Here is a 22,887-nt window from a genome sequence, read left to right as displayed (position 1 = left end):
AATTCGGGCTGCAGCTATCGATTATTTTAGTAGTCGATTAATCAATGAACTAGTTCGAAGAATCGGTAATCGGATAAGGAACATTTAAACACATTTAAAATACCTGAGCTGAGCCTCAAATTGTATAAAAAAATAAATAAATGAGGTTCTAAGTACAACAAAATAACAATTGGGTAACTTACGTGACAAAAGCCCACTAGCTTAAATGCTATAAAATGCTAATTCTCTTAACAAATGGTGAAAACGCATATTCCCACAAAAAAAAAAAGGCTAAATATGCCAATGAACGAAATTACGAATGCATTAAAAAAAAAAAAAAAAAATTGGCTCAAACAAAAACAGCTTTTGTTGGTCTTAACAGGGAGCAGCTGGATTCAGCCATGTGAAATGAGTTATGTCATATTCACTATTGCCCCTAGAGGACAGTGTATCCATACAAACACTTGCAAAACAAACCATTTCAATGCCATTTTGACGAAGAAGTCCACTAGCTTAAATGCTATGAAATGCTAATGTTAATTAATGTGTTTTTTTTTTTTTTTACAGTGCTCTTAACAAATGGGTTCAAACACATATTCCCACAAAAAAAACGGCCGAATATACCAACAAACTAAATTACGAATGCATTCAAAAAACATAGGCTCAAACAAAAACTTAGCTTATGTTGGTCTTAACAGGGAGCAGCTGGATTCAGCCATGTGAAATGAGTTATGTCATGGTCACTACTGCCACTGGTGGGGAGTGTATCCACCCAAATCAATAAAACTAAATGCAAACACTTTCAAAACAAACCATCACAATGCCACTTCAATTAAACGATTACTCGAAGCAGCAAAATTTAATTTGAATCCTTTTTCCTAATTGAATTACTCGAGTTAATCGATTAATCGTTGCAGCACGAATTATTATTATTGACCCGAAATGTTGCCATTCTCGTATACTACGTTTGTGCTTGTTTGTGCTGCTATCGTTTTATTAGCTATTGAGATATTATTTCAAATGATGACGTCAATTGCAACCCCTCCATCGCGGCTGACGGAGCGTACCAACTCTCTCAATAACAGAGGGGTTTCCCAACAACTAGCTTCAACGTAGCACAAACAAATGGCACCGTTTTGCAGTAAGTGGGATGGTGCGAGGCACGTCATCACTCGAAATTAATACCTCAAGCACTGAAAAATGGACCCGAAGGCATGCCATTTGTTTGTGCTACATTTGCGTTAGTTGTTCGGACACCCCTCAGTTATTGAGAGACCTGGTATACTCTGTGAGCTGCAGGAGTCGAATAGGGCAAAGTTGCGAGTGATGTCATCACTCAACATTAATATCTCAATATCTATAAAATGATAGCAGCACAAACTATTTTTTACAGCACAAAGGAGCACAAGCGTAGCATAAACGAATGGCATCATTTCGGGTCCAGTTTGCAATAAATAGAGGGGGCTGTATGACGTCATCACTCTAAATTAATATCTCATCTCTAAAACGATAGCGGTGCAAACGAAACTTTTTACAGCACAAACGATGACATCACTTTTAAATAAATTTGCATCTGATGGGGGGCAAACTTCACGGATGTCATGGCACATACTGTATTTTATAGGTTCACTGCAGCGATAAGTTAGCACTACCATAATACCTCCTGAATACAAACAAAGGAAGATGCCACATCCCTTTTCACTAGACAGTGACATTTGCATTGTTCTACGGTGGATGTCTATATTTGGTGTGAATTGTCTGCCTCAAGATGGAGATTTCAGCATTGTGAATGAATTGGTTTATTTCTGGGTGGCATTGAAGGATTAAGAATTATGTCATCTGCTTAAATCCACTCTTCAACCACCTGGCTGCTTGCACTGCCCATAGCATAATCGTTCACTGAGAAAATTTGGATATTCTTTTCTTGGTTTAATTTTAGCAGGGATTTGACAGTGTTAGCATTTCTATACCAAATCACGTCGGAATCCGCCGATGCTTAAAGTTATCTACTTTTAGAGATTGATGGCAGACAATGCAATGACGACAGCGAGAGAAAGGTTTTTTTCTAGTGCTGCAACGATTAATCGGTTAACTTGAGTAACTTGATAAGAAAAAAGCTTCAAATCAAGTTTTGCTGCTTTGAAGATTGGTTTAATTAGATTGACGTTGGAATGTTTTGTTTTGAAAGTGTTGCATTTATGGATTTGGTTGGATACACTGGCTTCTAGTGGCAAAAGTGAATATGCCGCAACAGGTATAACATCACTGAATCCAGCTGCTCCCTGTTAAGACCAACATAAGGTATGTTTTTGTTTGAGCTAATATCTTAGTTGATGCATTCGTTGCTTAGTTTAGAAGTATATTTAGCAGTTTTTTTGTGGGAATATGTGTTTGAACAATTTGAAAGCTTTGTAAAATAAAAGTTGGCATTTTAAAGCATTTAAGCTAGTTGTTCTTTTGTTGCACTTAGATCCTCATTTATTTATTTTTTTTAATACTGTTTGAGGCTAAGCTCACGTATTTTATTTTTTTTAAATTTATTGCTCTTGTGAAAAGCAAGTGCAATTTTGCACAGTTTTGAGAAACACTCAGGAATGTAATTATGTATTTGCATTTAATGCGATTTTGAAAGTGCAATATTAGCAAGCCAAAATAATTGTGATTGTAGGCTTGATTCATGGTTTTACATGTCCTAAAATTTATTCTGGAACTAATTAAATGTTTGTAATCCGATGACTCGATTATTCGAACTAACTAATCGATAGATTAATCTAGGGCAGCAGCTATCGATTATTTTAGAAGTCGATTAATCAACTAGTTAGTTCGAATAATCAAGTCATCGGATTAAGAACATTTGATGCATTGCAAAATCAATTTTAGGAGATGTAAAACTAAGGCTTGCTAAGATTGCACTTTCAAAAGAACAGTTAATGCAAATACAAAATAAAATTCCAGAGTGTTTATTCAAATGATGAAGAGTTGCACTGTCATTTTCAAAATAAATTAAAATACATGAGCTTAAAATAAATAAATGAAGCTCTAAGTACAACAAAAGAACAATTGGCTAACTTGCATAGCAAAAGTCCGTTAGCTTAAATGCTATAAAATGCTAGCATATTTTTACAATGCTCTTAACAAATTGTTCAAACACATAATCCCCCCCAAAACGCTAAATATACCTAGAAACTAAATTACGAATGCATAAAAAACTATCTCAAACAAAAACTTACCTTACGTTGGTCTTAACAGGGAACATCTCATCTGTTAGATGAGTTATATCATATTCACTGTTGCCAGTAGAGGGCAGTGCATCCACCCAAATCAATAAAACTAAATGTAAACACTTTCAAAACAAACCATTGCAACGTCACTAAATTAAACGAATACTCAAAGCAGTAAAATTTTATTTTGAAACGTTTTTTCTGATCGAATAATCTTTGCAGCACTGGATTACCATAATTTTTGGACTATAAACCGCTACTTTTTTCCTTCATTTTGAATCTGTGGCTTATAGTCCAGTGCGGCTTATTTGTTGATTTATTTGGGTTAATAGGCAAGACTTTGACAGTGGCGTAATAAGACAGCCAAAGACTAAGACTGCCAAAAAACAGTCATAATTATGACATGGCACTATCATAGGCATTAATAACATTATGAATTATGTCACTAGCTCCATTTATCTCCAGCTCGGATCTTTAAATCCATTCAAAACAGATAATTTGCCAGATGACACATAATGACATCTGTCACAAGCTCATTGCAGTGTCATGTCATAATTATGATGGTCTTATGACAGTCTTATCGCACCACTGTCAAATAAAGTGTTACCAAATACCATTACTAGCAATTAATGAAACAACTGGAACAGTAACTGAAAAAATAATTAGCACGGAACAGGAGTTCGATTGTTATTTACATCTGCAGCGCTGCAATGCATGTTAGGAAGCAAGTTGGACGACAACAGTGTTGAGAGCAGAGGTTGACTGTCTCCTCCAAGGTAGCAGTGATGGCCAAATGAAGCTTCTTGAAGCTATGAAGCTTTGCAGCCGATTGGTTCAAAGCTTCATGGCGGTTAATTTTATCTCAAGACAGTCTTATGATGCCACTGACAAATATAGCGTTACTGGTTAATATCTTTTGGTGTAAATATCCCATAATACAGTGAGGACAGCTGCGGCTTATATAGTGTATCACAAAAGTGAGTACACCCCTCGCATTTCTGCTGATATTTAAGTATATCTATTCATGGGACAACACAACACTGACAAAATGACACTTTGACACAATGAAAAGTAGTCTGTGTGCAGCTTATATAATAAAGTTAATTAATTTTCCCCTCAAAATATCGCCATTAATATCTAAACCCCTGGCAACAAAACTGAGTACACCCCTTAGAAACTACGTACATCCCTAAATGTCCAAATTGAGTACTGCTTGTCATTTTCTCTCAAAAACGTCACGTGACTCGTTACAGGCATGCTGTCAGAATTGCTGCAGAGATTGGAGAGGTGGGGGGTAAGCTTGTTAGTGCTCAGACCATACGCCGCACTCTACATCAAATTGGTGTGCATGGCTGTCACCCCAGGAGGAAGCCTCTTCTGAAGACGGTACACAAGAAAGCCCGCCCATCTTATCAGACCATAGGACATGGTTCCAGTAATCCATGTCTTCAGCAAACTGTTTGAGGGCTTTCTGGTGTACCGTCTTCAGAAAAGGCTTCCTCCTGGGGTGACAGCAATGCACATCAATTTGATGTAGAGTGCGGCGTATGGTCTGAGCACTAACATGCTTACCCCCCACCTCTTCAATCTCTGCAGCAATGGTGACAGCACTCCTGTAACGAGTCTAGAGCTGAAACGAATACTCGAGCAACTCGAGTAACTCGAGTTTAAAACTGATCGTGGTAATTTTATTCACCTCGAGTAATCGTTTATTTTGACAGCTCTAAGCATCACGTTTTGCTCGGACTACTTTGAATGCGGGACAACGCGCTGATGTCACGTGCGTAGAGGAAGAAGCACAAAAACTTACTGCAGCCGACAGGCGCTGCAAACGACGCCGACGTTGCTAAATACTAGCCAGCACGATGCTATGTTGTTAGCAGGTAGGGTCTGATGAGTCTCATAGAGATCACATGTATGTTAAACTAGATGCGAAATGACAGACTCGGCCGCGTCTGGGCAGCGTTAGTAAACAGCCGCCATCTTAAAGCAGTAGAGCGCTAAGCGCTAATAAAGAGCGCTAAAGCCCTAATAAATAAGATTACCGTTACTGTCACTAGCTCAAGCAACGTTAGCCCTGCGGAGGGCTAGGTTTCTATTAATTATGACCACTGTCGATGCGTGGCTAACGTGTCTTACATACAGGCTTTAACATAACATAGCGTTGTGGAGTGATGAGGGTGTAAAATAACTCAATAATGCTAACTATCAATTTTAGGTCAGTAGCCATTGCTGGATAAAACACCAAGTCGCACTGGTCCCTAATGTGCTCCAATACAGCCTGTATCATACATTTATTTTGAACACTGCAAAAACTCAAAATCATATCAGGACTTACAGTTTAGACTAACTTAAAACTTAACTAGAACTTTAAAATGGCTTGACACAAATAGAAATTCAATTGAAACACGTGGGAAAAAAATCCTAACTTTTAAGTGATGTGTGTTATCAAGCGTAACGGCATTTTTAGGTATATATATATATATATATATATATATATATATATATACACACATTTTAGATACACATTTTTTTTAATAAGATCTAAAGGTTTTTTGAGTGAAAGCAGTGAATTAGTCTTTTTTTTTAATATTGTAGTTACATCTGAGATGCAATTGTTGGCTGTTTTCAACAATATACATCAAAAATAAAGACATTGATTGACTGAAAGTGGTTCAAGATTAGATGAAATGTCTTGTTTTCTCATGTATATTTATAAGTGCTCTTCACCTAAAAATATATTAGTTTTATCCGATTACTCGATTAATCGATAGAATACTCGTTTACTAAAATATTCGATAGCTGCAGCCCTAAACGAGTCACATGACATTTTGGAGGGAAAATGACAAGCAGTACTCAATTTGGACATTTAGGAATGTAAGTAGATTCTAAGGGGTGTAGTCACTTTTTTTCCCAGGGGTTTAGATATTAATAGCTATATTTTTAGTTGTTTTGAGGGGAAAATAAATCAACTCTATTATATAAGCTGCACACAGACTACTTTCATTGTGTCAAAATGTCATTTTGTCAGTGTTGTCCCATGAAAAGATATACTTAAATATCTGCAGAAATGTGAGGGATGTACTCACTTTTGTGATAAACTATAGTCCAGTGCAGCTTATCTATGAACAAATGCCTTTTTGTGTCAAATTTGGGTGGGTCGCGGCTTATAGTCAGTCACGTCTTGTAGTCCGAAAATTACGGTACTTAAATAATCGATAGCTGTAGTCCTAGTTTCTTCCTTAGCAAATTCATGTTCGGCTACAATATGCCAGATAATGATCACGTCACATGGATGTGAGGTCAAGATTTATACGGAAAGCTGAGGATGAGAAAGCTAGAAAATCATATTAATTCCCAAGGTTGCCCACTGCAGGTGAAGGAAGTTCAAAGCCTGACATGTTTTGTTCATATTTAAACTTTTGCTCTCGTTTTAGTTTGCTTTGTGTTGATCGAAGCAGCAGCAGCCTCTATTATTATTGTGCTGATGGTGCATCCCGGCATTTTTTGCTGCTGTACTGCATAATGAATGTATCATTAAGGCATGCGTGAAAACATGTGCCTGGATTGGCTCTTTTAATCAAGATGGACTACATTTTTGAGCAGTGTGGCTGTCTCAGAGGGAAAGAGGAGGCGGAGGAAGAATGAGGTTAAGTGTCACAGCCGCTAGAATGTTTGGACTTGTTAATGAATTAAAGTGGATGCATGTGGGCTAGCATCAGTTCACAAATACAGATACTTTGAACTTGGACTGTCAGCATTTAAAATGTATGTATACAATAAGCTCACCTAAGGATGTTCTAGCTGGTACTGCATCCTTGTTGATCCAGAATGAAACCCAAGAGAGTACAACAATGAGAGTGCATGGGATGTAGGTTTGGATGGTGAAGTAGCCCATTCTCCTGCTTAGGTCAAAGAAGACCGTCAGCACCACGTAGTCGCCTAGAAGAGAGGAAAAGTGCAGCAAATGCCTCAAATTACATTTCATACGTGGGTAGCTGAGCTGTGATATACCATGACGATACCTCATTTCAGTGTACCTCTTCAGTTTTGACATTGTATCAGTGATAAAGCTCCTCTCAACTTTAGCTGACTTCCAATGTCTGTTTCTTTTGATACTATAAAGCTCACGATTACGATGATCTCACAATATGGCGATATAAAAACTATCGATACATGAGGCACGGAATAATACCACAATACTTTACAAGTAATTAAGAGAAAAACAAGCTCTTTTCATCCTTCTGCTGTGAATTGAATTGAGTGTATCACTTGTAGACGTCCAATTCGTTTGAACTGGGAGGGTGGCAGCGAATGAACGTTCGTTCATTCGCTGCCATCCCTCCCACTTCAAACGGATTGGACGTCTATGAAAGTCAATGGCAACCAATGAGTTCAATTTTGGGGCAATTCAGGTCATTTGCTGTTGATTTTTTAAGTCACTTACGGTTGGTGTTGGAGCATTTCTGGGTCGCTTCCTGTTGATTTGGGGGCATTTTTGGGTCTCGACCTGTTGATTTTGGGTTACAGACGTGACTCGGGAATTATGGAGGTAGATTTGTTTCTTTATTATTCAATCAATAAAATGTTGCTTCATTTAAAGAAAAAGTTGCTTCAAACAAAATATTTATATTTTCAATCAAAAAAAGTCACTTAAATTGGAAAAAAAAAAATAATAATGCAAAAATAAATTTCAGACTAAAAGAAATGCAGTTGTACACTATTTCTCTTTGATTTTTTTATTTTCTTTTTGATTGAATAAGTATTTTTTGATTGAATAATAAAGACACAAATATCCTTGCCTGAATCTGTCCCAAACACAAAAAAAACAACCTTTACTTCAATCAAAAAAAAAAAACAAAAAAAAAATTAAATCAAAGTAAAATATGTAAAAAACATTTTTTTTTTGCATTCAAACTTTTTTTTTTTTTTTTGGGCTTAAGGCAAATATATATATATTTTTTTTGATCGAAGCAACTTTTTTTGGATTGAATAATAAAGACACATATCTACCACCATAGGGAATTTCCCCAAATGAATAGACGGTCATTTAAACTCAATAGGAAGTGACCTGTAAATGCCCCGAAAATCGGAGAGCCTGAATGCGAATGCACGAACATTCATTCGCACCTTCCAGTCTAAATGGATTGGACGTATAGTGCCGTCATGGCAGCTATTGAGTTAACAGAAAGCTTTTGTAGCAACTTTAATTTTATTTAAACAGTGGCCACTTTTTATAATGACATCGATTCTTGACAGAAGCATATCATAACATTTTGGGATACAAAAATATCACGATATAGCATCATTTCGATATATATATATATACTTTTTAAAAAATTAATTATTTATTTTTTAATGTTTTTTTTTTTTTTTACCTGTCCTGTTCAGCTTCTCTGACACAGAGAATGGAAATCTGAGTGTTCTTACGGTCTGAACAGTTTTAATGTATCACATTATACACATGGGAGTATGATGTACTCTCGTTGTGATTATTTATTGTGTTTCATTTATTAGGAAAAAGCAGAGAGCAGGAACGGGTTATAAAGGTTTATATTATATTATATTATATTAGAAAGGAAAATAGGAGCGAGGAGAAGAACAAAAAACAAGAAATGCATTAAATGGTTTCTATCTATGAATATAGTGGTGCTATCGTGGATAATTGTATTTCCTGTGGACACCATGTGGGGGGCCTGATGAGCAAGGAGAAATAGGAGGGGCAGTGAGTCAGAAAAGATGTGGTTAGGCGGACTGGAGCGTACACAAATCGCCAATGTGAGGTGTGGAACTGTTAGAAATTAAATCACGTCGGGGTCACCATTTTGTTAGAAATTTTTAAAATGCCAAAGGGCAAACAATATCACTTAGATTAATGTTAATTAATGAACAATTAATACTTTTAGTTGTGTCCGTTACTTGAGAGCAAGAGTATACTCATAATTAAATAACAGTTTAAAGAAAAGAGTCACAGACCTGAAGTTGCGATTTGAGCCGGGTTTATCTATTCCAGATAAAGCAATCAACAGATATCTGGCTGATAGTTCCCTTACCCCGCGTTAGTCCATAATAGTGGAAGTATCAGTATAAGTCCTACAGCCAGGCACATTCCTTATATACTCCATTTGTAAACACATTAGCATACTGAGAACGTGATAATGAGGTGATGTCATGATGAGAAGGGTCTCATGTGCTCCTCCGGTCCAGACGTTGATGTTAGCCGCTGGCTCATCCTGTGGGTACGTGGCGACCTGTGACGCTGTTATTCCCCTACTTTAAGCAATTTATTGTCGCCTACATACCCCTCGTCATACAGTGAGTCGTACCAGACACATATTTTAGAGAAGTATCAGATACGAATTATGAAACACAGCTAATTTACTGTCCCCCTTAGGAGGTGGAAAGTTGACTTTTTCATGAAGTCATCGAACGGGCATGGTGCATGGTGTCACTGTACTGCTGACTGTACAAATGCTTTAACACTGTGACCAAATGTAATAGTGACCATTGGTCTATTTAAGGTACTTTTAAATGAAGATTAAACTATGGCGTAATGCGAATAAATGCTGTTATATACGGCACAATTTTATTTAACTCTAACAGAACCCAATATTATGTGAATTATATGTAAGTGTGGATATGCTGACATCCTGTTCCATGCTGCCTGATCGCTAATCCTGGCACCGACAATTTCTCTACTTTAGTTTTTCTAATTGTACCCTGTCATGCGGGAATCCCATCAGACGTGTGATAGTCCTGCAGGAAAGTGGAAATGCTACGCGGGGCCATGGTACATCCCCAGCCAATCAGGAGTGGTTAGGGTTAGGGGTAAGTCAGCATGGCACATCCTTCCTCCCGCAGCTCCGGCAAAAAGGCCATTGCCATCCCCCGGGACCCAGGGTGGTCCCCTGGACCACCACACTCCTACTTTTGAGCTCTCTTTAATTTAATGGTGGCTCGCTGTCAGACGCCAGCTGAGTCGCTTTTCTGCTAATTGATTACCATCAAACAGTTAGCGGTGTCGGAAACCTCCACTGGCCTCGTGCTATGGCTTGTAACCTGCAGGGCATTAGCTTATTCCGTCTCACTCAATTGTGCGAGAGTGCATGTCTGCGTGTGTATATGCGTTGATAGGTTCAATGGCTCTCGGCGTTTCTGAATAGACCGGCTGCAGCTGAGGTACGAACAGCTGGCTAATAATTTTGCTCATGAGAAAGGGCACACCGCAGTTTATTGCGAAACAGCCGACATCTGTGTGTTTTCGCGCTCGCGCTAATGAGCGACATAGAGAAAAAGACACAAGGCCGTCCGTGTTTATTATTTTGCTGCGATCGGCGCCAGTGAGTTCTCCGAGCATCTGGACCGGGACCAAGTCTCGGCGATCAATCCGCCACTGTTCACTAACTATTTAAAAGTGTCAGTTGTTTAACGGAATGCAATGGCCCTTATGTCAAGGCCGTAGCTGTTCATATCACCATATGTGTTTTCTGCTGACGCGGGTTTCGGTGTGGCATATGATTTGTCTGTGACCTGGGACTTGCAGGTCTGACAGAGCACTGTTTGAATTTTATTACCATTAAATTAGCAATAACCTCTAAGCTAAGATCCCTTCCAGATGGTTCATATATATATTGTGACTTTGTCAGCGGCACAATTGCTCCTTCACATAGCGGAACATGTATTTAATAACAATGGTCTTGGCAACACCAGTAAAATTATGATTTAATTGCCACTGGCTAGCCTTCGTCCATTCACACCAATTTCATTACAGGGCATGGTACTTGCTATAAGGACATTTTGTGGGGCGTTATTGACCTGTATCCGCCTAACAGGAACACAAAGATTACATATCAGTACAATGAATGCGTCCAATGCCATGCTCCTTGGCTATTGTTAATAAAATGATTTTATCATTCATTGTTGTAACTACATTAGTTTTAAGTCAGTCGGTTTCTACCACGTTGAGGAACATTTTTGCTGACCCAACCTAGGCGAAATTACTGACGGCGGCACAGTCCTGCCTGGGGTTCAGACGGAACACACTTGACAGAATCAGAGCCAAATTATTGGGAAAGAACACCAATTATATCCGCCTGAGGGTAATTAATTTGTATACAAAATATTTAATTACAGTGGTATGAAAAAGTATCTGAACCTTTTGAAATTTCTCACATTTCTGCATAAAATCACCATCAAATGTGATCTGATATTTGTCAAAATTGCACAGTTGAAAAAAAAAGTATCTGCTTTAACTAAAACCGCCAAACATTTATAGGTTTACATACAGTGCCTTGCAAAAGTATTCGGCCCCCTTGAACGTTGCAACCTTTCGCCACATTTCAGGCTTCAAACATAAAGATATAAAATTTTAATTTTTTGTCAAGAATCAACAACAAGTGGGACACAATCGTGAAGTGGAACAAAATTTATTGGATAATTTAAACTTTTTTAACAAATAAAAAACTGAAAAGTGGGGCGTGCAATATTATTCGGCCCCCTTGCGTTAATACTTTGTAGCGCCACCTTTTGCTCCAATTACAGCTGCAAGTCGCTTGGGGTATGTTTCTATCAGTTTTGCACATCGAGAGACTGACATTCTTGCCCATTCTTCCTTGCAAAACAGCTCGAGCTCAGTGAGGTTGGATGGAGAGTGCTTGTGAACAGCAGTCTTCAGCTCTTTCCACAGATTCTCGATTGCATTCAGGTCTGGACTTTGACTTGGCCATTCTAACACCTGGATACCTTTATTTTTGAACCATTCCATTGTAGATTTGGCTTTATGTTTTGGATCATTGTCCCGTTGGAAGATAAATCTCCGTCCCAGTCTCAGGTCTTGTGCAGATACCAACAGGTTTTCTTCCAGAATGTTCCTGTATTTGGCTGCATCCATCTTCCCGTCAATTTTAACCATCTTCCCTGTCACTGCTGAAGAAAAGCAGGCCCAAACCATGATGCTGCCACCACCATGTTTGACAGTGGGGACGGTGTGTTCAGGGTGATGAGCTGTGTTGCTTTTACGCCAAACATATCGTTTTGCATTGTGGCCAAAAAGTTCAATTTTGGTTTCATCTGACCAGAGCACCTTCTTCCACATGTTTGGTGTGTCTCCCAGGTGGCTTGTGGCAAACTTTAAACGAGACTTTTTATGGATATCTTTGAGAAATGGCTTTCTTCTTGCCACTCTTCCATAAAGGCCAGATTTGTGCAGTGTACGACTGATTGTTGTCCTATGGACAGACTCTCCCACCTCAGCTGTAGATCTCTGCAGTTCATCCAGAGTGATCATGGGCCTCTTGGCTGCATCTCTGATCAGTTTTCTCCTTGTTTGAGAAGAAAGTTTGGGAGGACGGCCAGGTCTTGGTAGATTTGCAGTGGTCTGATGCTCCTTCCATTTCAATATGATGGCTTGCACAGTGCTCCTTGAGATGTTTAAAGCTTGGGAAATCTTTTTGTATCCAAATCCGGCTTTAAACTTCTCCACAACAGTATCTCGGACCTGCCTGGTGTGTTCCTTGGTTTTCATAATGCTCTCTGCACTTTAAACAGAACCCTGAGACTATCACAGAGCAGGTGCATTTATACGGAGACTTGATTACACACAGGTGGATTCTATTTATCATCATCGGTCATTTAGGACAACATTGGATCATTCAGAGATCCTCACTGAACTTCTGGAGTGAGTTTGCTGCACTGAAAGTAAAGGGGCCGAATAATATTGCACGCACCACTTTTCAGTTTTTTATTTGTTAAAAAAGTTTAAATTATCCAATAAATGTTGTTCCACTTCACGATTGTGTCCCACTTGTTGTTGATTCTTGACAAAAAAATTAAATTTCATATCTTTATGTTTGAAGCCTGAAATGTGGCAAAAGGTTGCAAGATTCAAGCGGGCCGAATACTTTTGCAAGGCACTGTATTTTAATGAAGACTGTATGCAAACAATGACAGGTGGGCGAAATATAAGAAAGTGAACCGTCACATTTAATATTTTGTGCCCCCACCCCTTTGGCAGGATTAACTTTAACCTGATGCTTCCTGTAGCTGCAGCTCAGTCTGGCATATCTATCAGGACTAATCTTGGCCCATTCTTCTCCACCAAACTGCTGTAGTTCAGTTAGATTCCTGGGATGGCTGGCATGAATCGCTGTCCTTATGTCATGCCACAGCATTTCAATGGGGTTCAAGTCTGGACTTTGACTTGGCCACTCCAGAACGTGTATTTTGCTCTTCTGAAGCCATTCTGAAGTTTATTTACGTCTGTGTTTTGGATCATTGTCTTGTTGCAGAATTAATTCTCTTTTTAGCTTCATCTGTCTGACAGATGGCCTCAGGTTTTCTTGCAAAACATCCTGATAAACTTTTGAATTCATTCTTCCATTAATGATTGCAAGTTGTCCAGGCCCTGAGGCAGCAAAACAGTCCCAAATCATGATGCTCCCTCCACCATGCTTCACTGTGAGGATGAGGTGTTGATGTTGGTGAGCTGTTCCATTTTTCCTTCACATATTACGTTGTGTGTTACTCCCAAACAATTCAATTTTGGTTTCATCAGTCCACAAAATATTTTGCCAAAACATCTGTTGAGTGTCCAAATGCCTTTTTGCGAACATTAAACAAGCAACAATGTTTTTTTTTTATAGACAGCAGTAGCTTCCTCCGTGAAGTCCACCCATTAACACCATTCTTGGCAATAGTATGATGTATTTAGTTTATGTTTGCACATAGATATTGGACTGTGCTAGTGATTTCGATCAGTCTTAAATAGACACGCTAAGGTTCTTTTTTACCTCTCTGAGTATTCTGCTCTGAACTCTTTGCGTCATCTTTAGTGGACAGCCACTCCTTGGGAGAGAAGCAACAGTGCCAAACTCTCTCCATTTGTAGACAACTTTTCTGACTGTCGATTGATGAACATCCAGACTTTTAGTGATAGTTTTGTATCCTTTTGCAGCTTTATACAAATCAACAATCCTTGATCGCAGGTCTTCAGAAAGCTCTTTTGACTGAGCCATGACGCAAATCAGACAATGCTTCTCATCAAGGCAATTCTTACCAGGTGTGTGTTTTATAGTGGGCAGGGCAAATTTAAACCACTCCTCAGTGATTGGGCACACACCAGACTTAAATTGTTTGGTAAAAATTGGTTTCAATTGCTCTTGAAGTCTCCTTCGGCAGAGGGTTCACTTACTTATTTTCCACCTTCTGTCATTGTTTGCATGGTATCCTCATTAAACTATGAATACCTATTAATGTTTGGGTGGTTTTAGTTAAAGCAGACACTGTATTTTCATCTGTGTGATTTTGACATGGATCAGATAACATTTAATGGTGATTTTATGCAGAAAAGTGAGAACTCCAAACGGTTCAGATACTGTTTCATACCACTGTATTATAGTTGGGTAGGAGGAAACAGCCAACAGGGACATAGAAAGAAAGGATTGCTGACCAGATGACAAAATAAGTCACATGTGACTATCATATTGTTGTTCTGTTGGCAGAAGGGTTGTAAATTTGTGTAGATACGGACCTGAGACACATGCTGGCCATTCGGTGCAAGGCTGCTGACAGGCCATTCTTTCAGCGCTTGTGGATATAAAAGGTGACAGCGTATGCTAATGTATAGGTTTGACTGAAAGACAGGAAGCTTGTTAATGACCAGGGTTACGCCTTGGCTACTTGCCAGGGTCAATGGTACTTAACAAGAATGCAATCTCATCACTTTTTGGTGACATGATGAAAGGCACTGTTCCAAGAATGGAACAGGTTACCATGTTGCAGGGTGCTGTGGCTATTTACATACTTGCCATGATTATGCAAAACTACACCACAGAACATGTCCAATATTTCCATTTACTCATCTCAGTCTGTTTTTGTTTAGTTTCAGCTCACCTTGTCTAAAAATGGCTTCATTATTTCTTTTTCCTACACTGAGCAAAGCCATGATTCAAACCGGTTACGTAAGCTTAAAAGCGCATTCTTTAATTCAACGCTCAACATCCTTCTCTTTTGATATCGCACCTCATCTCAGTCTCAGTGTCACTGTTCATACAACGTGCAGTGACCTCATTTGTCTCACAATTACACAACATGACATATTTGTCTTCATAATAGCTAAAAAGACATCTATGGATGGACCGTAAAATTATAGAGGTCCAAAGGTCGCTTTGTTAAATTTACTGCAATTTTTTCGCAACGCCCATTTTTATTAAATACCTGCTAAAGTCCAACTCTTGCAGAGGAATATTAACAAAATACAGTGGGGCAAATAAGTATTTAGTCAACCACCAAATGTGCAAGTTCTCCTACTTGAAAAGATTAGATAGGCCTGTAATTGTCAACATGGGTAAACCTTGAGAGACAGAATGTGGAAAAAAAAACAGAAAATTGCATTGTTTAATTTTTTTAAAGAATTTATTTCTAAATTACAGTGGAAAATAAATATTTGGTCACCTACAAACAAGCAAGATTTCTGGCTGTCAAAGAGGTCTAACTTCTTCTAATGAGGTTTAACGAGGTCTAACGAGGCTCCACTCGTTACCTGTATTAATGGCACCTGTTTTAACTCATTATCGGTATAAAAGACACCTGTCCACAATCTCAGTCAGTCACACTACATATTCCACTATGGCCAAGACCAAAGAGCTGTCGAAGGACACCAGAGACAAAATTGTAGACCAGACCAGCACCAGGTGCAAGCAACGCTTGGTGTAAAGAAATCAACTGCGGGAGCAATTATTTTTGGGAGCAATTATTAGAAAATGGAAAACATACAAGACCACTGATAATCTCCCTTGATCTGGGGCTCCATGCAAGATCTCAACCCGTGGCGTCAAAATGATAACAAGAACGGTGAGCAAAAATCCCAGAACCACACGGGGCGACCTACTGAATGACCTACAGAGAGCTGGGACCACTGTAACAAGGGCTACTATCAGTAACACAATGCGCCGCCAGGGACTCAAATCCTGCACTGCCAGACGTGTCCCTCTGCTAAAGAAAGTACACGTCCAGGCCCGTTTACGGTTTGCTAGAGAGCATTTAGATCAGACATGTCCAAAGTCCGGCTCGGGGTCCAAATGCGGCCCTTGGTCAAATTTCATCCGGCCCCCAGCCTCTGTCATAAAATCAATAACGTCTGGCCCGCACATACACTTAATAAATTGGTCAGCAGTACTGCTACCAGCATATGAAGTGGCTTGCACACTAAATGCTGCTCCTCATTTACCCACTAAAAGGCAGCAGTACTCAAAGCAACATTGCCCCGTGTGACCCTTTACTCCCAATTTAAAATCTAAAATGGCGACGAAAAGTTGACTGCCGACGATTCGAGGATTGGTGGAAATCTGACTATTTCTTTACTAAAATATGCAACAACTGTGTCTGCCTCATTTGCAAAGAGACAGTCGTTGTTTTTAAAGAGTTCAATGTGAGGCGATATGACCAAACAAGACACGCTGACATGTACGACAATATTACAAGGAAGATACGTACTGAGAAATTAAAGCAACTTGAAGCTAGTTTAATTTTACAGCAGCAGTATTTTGCATGAGCCCGAGATTCGAAAGAGAATGACACAAAGGCTAGTTGCGAGATTGTTGAAATTATTAATTTAAAAAAATAATAAAGCAAATGTGACACACGGAATGGCTTGCTACAATTTGCTTACATATATTGTTCTACGTAAAGCAAGTCAGCCAAAGTCGGCCCCCCACATTTTTACCACACCAAATCTGGCCCCCTTTGAAAAAGTTTGAACACCCCTGATTTAGATGATCCAGAAGAGGACTGGGAGAATGTGTAATAGTCAGATGAAACCAAAATGGAACTTTTTGGTTGAAACACAGGTTCTCGTGTTTGGAGGAGAAACAATACTGAATTGCATCCGAAGAACACCATAACCACTGTGAAGCATAGCGGTGGAAACATCATGCTTTGGGGCTGTTTTTCTGCAAAGGGACCAGGATGACTGATCTGTGTAAAGGAAAGAATGAATGGGGCCATGTATCGAGAGATTTTGAGTGAAAATCTCCTTCCATCAGCAAGGGCATTGAAGATGAGATGTGGCTGGGTCTTTCAGCATGACAATGATCCAGAACACACAGCCAGGGCAACAAAGGAGTGGCTTCATAAGAAGCATTTCAAGGTCCTGGAGTGGCCTAGCCAGTCTCCAGATCTCAACCCCATAGAAAATCTGCGGAGGGAGTTGAAAGTCCGTGAGCCCAACGACAGACCTAAAACATCACTGCTCTAGAGGAGATCTGCATGGAGGAATTGGCCAAAATACCAGCAACAGTGTGTGGAAAAGCTTGTGAAGAGTTACAGAAAACGTTTGGCCTCCGTTATTGCCAACAAAGGGTACATAACAAAGTAATGAGATGAACTTTTGGTGTTGACCAAATACTTATTTTCCACCATGATTTGCAAATAAATTCCTTAAAAATCAAACACTGTGATTTTCTGTTTTTTTTTTCCACATTCTGTCTCTCATGGTTGAGGTCTACTCATGTTGACAATTACAGGCCTCTCTAATATTTTCAAGTGGGAGAACTTGCACAATTAGTGGTTGACTAAATACTTATTTGCCCGACTGTATTGCAAGAATCTGAGACAGCTGTACTGATAAACACAAAAGCAGGTAAATCCTCTGAAACGCAGTCTGACATTCAGTGACTTTTAACGGAATTCCACTGTATTCTGTGAAAAAGTAAGCACTAACGCCCCTCGATATGTTATCTGTGACACTCATTTGCATATGCCAAGATAATACATGTCACTCTCCATCAAAAGCTTTTGGAAGATATAGGACCCTGAGGGATTGAGGGAACAATACAGTAAATACATTGAAGCAGGGAATGAAGTATTGAACAATTCTTTATCACATATCCATCTTAAAAGCGAAACATCTCCATGAGCATCTCCGACACAGTTGGCCTGTTTTTGTTGTTGGTTTGGTTAAGCCCTGTCCCCTTTTTATTTTGCCTTTAAATACCCTCCCTTGCCTGTACTCCATGACCTCTATTCAAGCCTACCAGCATCTCAACTGAAAAACAACCCTAATATTTCCAGCCTCTCACAAGATAATTTTCATTTGGGAGACATTTTATGTGTCCTAGTTTATCCATCTGAAGCGTCAGTGGCAACTGCAGTTCTGCCAAGGAAAAGTAAACAGAAACAGGAGGACAGGTGTGTAATCTCCTAAATCCATCTTTTCCAGCTCCAACCTGTACACGTGTAAAACCAAAATATTGCACGCGTGTTTGAGAAGATTGAGGCTTGAGTTGTGGCAGGCGTAGACATATTACTGGCTCGAAGGTATGTTGAGGTTTAAAAAAGTTAAAAGTTTGTGATGGACTGAAAATTGTCATCATTACGTTAACAGTCGAGCACAAATATTATTATTTCTTTAAATCACCCATCATTGTTCCAACATCACGAGAGCAAGACTGCAAACTTAAAAATAACAGACTGCCTCTAGGACACTAAAGTGAGCCCTTGCTTTTCGCGGTTAATTTGGACCAGAAACTGCTGTGATAAGTGAAAAACCGCATCTTTTTCGTGTGTGTATTCAATGTATTTATTCAGATTTAGCATTGAAAAGAGATTCACCCCCCCCCCCCAAAAAAAAAAATTCACGTTTATATGTATTTTAATAAATGGCTTTTAAGCACTTAAAATGTAATAACTATGATAGGTTTAAACATGTCACTGTCCCACCGAATAATTTTTAAACAAGAATAAAGTCAAAAAAAGTTTGTCTTTATTACTTTGCACATACTAAAATGTGAACGATATAGAATGTGTCATTGAGTGAGTCAACTCAAATCTGCTCAAGCTCAAAACTCATTCACTCCCAGCTATTTTAATCAGTGCAACCCCTTCGCTCCCGGCTGTTTTACTGGATTTTGACTGATTTTGCAAGGCCCACAGAAAATTCTGTTCTATTGCTATATAAATATGGAACCTACCAAAAGAAAGATTAGACTCTCTTCTTTCAGCAGGAAAACAAGTTAGTTCATGTCTTTGACTAAATAGCTTAGTTTGAGCAATTTTACAGTTTCTGATGAAAAAACAGAGAAATTGATCTTTATGTGAAAGCATACATTTCAAATATAACTTTGACTTAAACACAGTTATTTTTTGCTTTAGTGACATCTCAAATATCTGAATAATGTTTTCTTTTTACACAATAACAAACAACAAGACAAATAGAGCTTTTAATGGCATAGTAACAATTTATTTACACATAACTAACTGAGATGAAGCTGTTGTGACTGCGACAGCAGGGTTAACTTTACCCTCTCTGCGGGGTCTGCTCGGCGAGCAGCACGGACTCAACAACATCGTCCACAGCACTGGTGGTCCCGGTCGTTCTTCTCGGTCGTCCAGCGCCTGGCATCCCGGACGCCCTCTCGGTTGTTCTGCTCGGTCGTCCGCCACCTGGCATCCTTCCGCCGGCACCCTAGCCGTGTGGCCCGGCCGTTCGTTGCCGTTGAATCGGGTTCCGGGTCTTACCAAATGCGCTACTGCCCTCCAGTGGCCAGTTTTATTGCTTTAAAATGGATTTTCAATATTGTGCTTTGGAACTAAGTTGAATCAGAACCCAGAGATGTCTCTTGTGAGTACTGATTCAACTGAGCTCCAAAGCACAAAGCTGAAAATCCATTTTAAAGCAATAAAACTGGCCTCTAGAGGGCAGTAGCGCATTTGGTAAGACCTGTAACCCGATTCAATGAATGAATATCTGGCTCCACAGCCGGGGCGCCGGCGGAAGACGACTGAATGGACCAGCGGCGGCAGATGACCGAGCAGAACAACCGGGAGGACGCCTGGGATGCCAGGCGTTGGACGACCGGGCAGAATGACCGGGACCACCAGTGCAGCGGACGATGCTGTTGAGTCGGTATTACTTGCCGAGCAGAGACAGGCGGCGATGAGGGAAAAGTTTACCCCTGCTGTCATGGGCACAACAGCGTCATCTTTCAGTTAGTTATGTGTAAATAAATTTATTTGCTATCAAAAGCTCTATTTGTCTTGTTTTTTATGTTATTTTGTAAAAGGAAAACATTGTTCAGATGTTTGGGATGTAACTAAAGCAAAAACTAGCTTTGTTAAAGTCAAAAGTTATGTTTGAAATGTGTTTTCACAAAAAGCTCAGTTTCTTGGTTTCTTCATCAGAAATTGGAAAATTGCTCAAACTAAGCTATTTTCTAATGCCTAACCCATTCTAAAGAATGGAAAAAGATATGAACCAACTTTTTTTTCTGCTGAAAGAAGGGAGTTTAATCTTTCTTTTGGTGGCTTCCATGTTAATACAGAAATAGAACAGAACTTTCTGTGGGCCTTGCAAAATCAGTCAAAATCCAGTAAAACGGCCTGGAGCAAAGGGGGTTGCACCGGTGAAAATGGATGAGAGTGAATAAGTTAAAACAACTTACAAGTTAAATTGTAAAGGTAATTGAAAAAAGTGCCATTTATCCGATTAATCGTTGAATTAATCGTCTGTTTAGTCAATTATGGAAATAATCATATTTGCAGCCCGAACAGCAATTTCATCCGAAGAGGACATGTATCAAACGAGAAGAGCTTTAGCTGCTATATTGCAAATACATGATAGCCAAAGCATTCACCCGTCCAAGTAGCCGTTTACTATAAATTTCAAGAATGAAGATTTTGTTTTTGTTTAAAAGAAGAGATGCTCATTGTAAATCAGATTTAGTGTGACTTGCATATTGCAGCAGGCAAGCACAGGTAGGGATGCGTATTCAGGCGACGGCGTGCAGCGTAAATTGGTATTTAACTTGACAAAAGGAGGCTTCTTGCTGAGTCATAACATTTATCCTGTCCATCAGAAGTGTCGCGCACAGAGCGAGAGAGAGAGAGAAAGAGCGAGAGAGAGAGAGAGAGAGGTGGATGACTGGAGGAAGAGATTAAGAGTGAGTTGCTATAATAGGAGTAGGGTCTCACTGTGGCTAATGGATTGTTTCGGGACTCTTTAACCTCCTTTCTCTTAATAAACACTAGGTCGCCATCTGATTAAAGAGCTGCAGCACATATTCACATTCATTTACTCATCTTATAGACTGTGTTCCATGTCTATGAAACCAACTTAAAAGTGTTGTATCCGCTCATAATGTAATTTTTTAAAAACATTTTGATTGCTTACATAATTCTACTTTTTCTGCTACTTCATGACAAGATTATAATATCCAATCAGGGCTACAGTCTCTCTAACAATAAAACTATTAGTGTCTGTGTTTTACTAGAAACCACTTTTTTTTTTTTTATTAAACCAAAAAGCTATTAAACAGCAACCTTGCCTTTGCAGTTAATATTTTCCTCAAATACAGTATGTACATCCTAAGCCAATGGCCATTGGTTAAAGGTACAAAACCCGACAAATTCACATGTGGATTCACCAAACCCTACGGAATTAGATAATAAAACATAATTTTTCAAATTAAAAACTGATGTATCTAAGCTAGCAAACTAGCAATATATCAAATTCCCATTCAAAATTCTTCTAATTTTGACATAATGCTTTGTAAACTGTTCAAAACTTGAGACCACGCTGCCCATTGGTCCATTGCGTTAGCTCATACCAAGTGCGAGTCAACCTTACACTGAGCAAACCAGTTCCTCCTCCCACCAGATCGAAGACTAGCAGTTAAAAGGAATGGATTAAGCCTGTATATTGGGAGCAAACCAGACCAAAAACTGGATTAAAAAGCAACTTTGCCTAGATAAGTGGTTCTTAACCTTGCTAAAGGTACCAAACCCCACAAGTTTCACATGTAGATTCAACAAACCCTACGGAATTAGATAACAAAGCAATTTTTTTCAAATTCAAAACCGATATATCTGAGCTAGCTAGCTAATAATATAGCAATTTCCCATTAAAATTTCTCATTTTGACAGGATGTTTTATAAACGGGTCAAAACTTGAGACAACGCTGCCCATTGGTCTTATGTATTACCTCATACCAAGTGCAAGTCAACCTTCCACTGAGCAAACCATTTCCTACTCCTATCAGATCGAGAACTAGCAGTTAAAAGAAATGAATTAAGGCTATAAATTGGGAGCAAACCAGTCCAATAGACCCTACTCACATGACGTCACAACCACGCCTCCGCGCCATGTTGTCCGTCTACTTGTCGTGTATATGCATTACCGCTACGTAAATTCCTCCTATTATGGCGTGTTTTGCTGCTCGTTAACATTAATAATCATAATGGTGAAGGCGTGTGTTGCGGTTGGTTCCAGTAACGGAGAGGATAGACGGAGAGACTTGAAGTTTTACCGTATTCCGAGAGACCCGGAGAGGAGAGCGAGATGGACTGCTGCAATTCGACGAGAAAACTGGGCTCCAAACGATTACCACGGGTTATGTAGTAGTCATTTTATATTTGGAAAGATGCATTTAATATATATTTAGAGGGTTTTGGGCTGACAACCACAATTAAGATCATTGCGAGGCTAATCGCCGACAATATACAGTTTCAAATTCAAGATGCTTATTTCTTCCACCATCAATACATTTTGAATAATATTTAGCTGGTACCAAGTGAAAGAAGCTGGCCTCGTCTACGGATCATCAGTTAAACAGGTGTGTCCAAACCTTTTGTAAAGGGGGCCAGATTTGGTGTGGTAAAAATGCGGGGGGCTACCTTGGCTGATTTACACAGAACA

General features: G+C 39.2%; 1 protein-coding gene across 4 annotated transcripts in view; it reads right to left on the bottom strand.

The window, feature by feature from the left end:
* Positions 1–22,887, bottom strand: part of gabrg2 (gamma-aminobutyric acid type A receptor subunit gamma2) — a 98,941-nt gene that overhangs the window by 29,729 nt on the left and 46,325 nt on the right. For all 4 annotated transcript variants that reach the window (XM_057820653.1, XM_057820656.1, XM_057820657.1 and 1 more), the window contains exon 7: positions 6,990–7,142. In XM_057820653.1, coding sequence (XP_057676636.1) covers positions 6,990–7,142 — 153 coding nt within the window. The remainder of the gene's footprint in view (positions 1–6,989; positions 7,143–22,887) is intronic.

Source organism: Corythoichthys intestinalis, chromosome 18 (genome assembly GCF_030265065.1).
Source record: "Corythoichthys intestinalis isolate RoL2023-P3 chromosome 18, ASM3026506v1, whole genome shotgun sequence".
NCBI classification, from domain to species: Eukaryota; Metazoa; Chordata; class Actinopteri; order Syngnathiformes; family Syngnathidae; genus Corythoichthys; species Corythoichthys intestinalis.
This window is presented reverse-complemented; position numbering and strand designations above follow the sequence as displayed.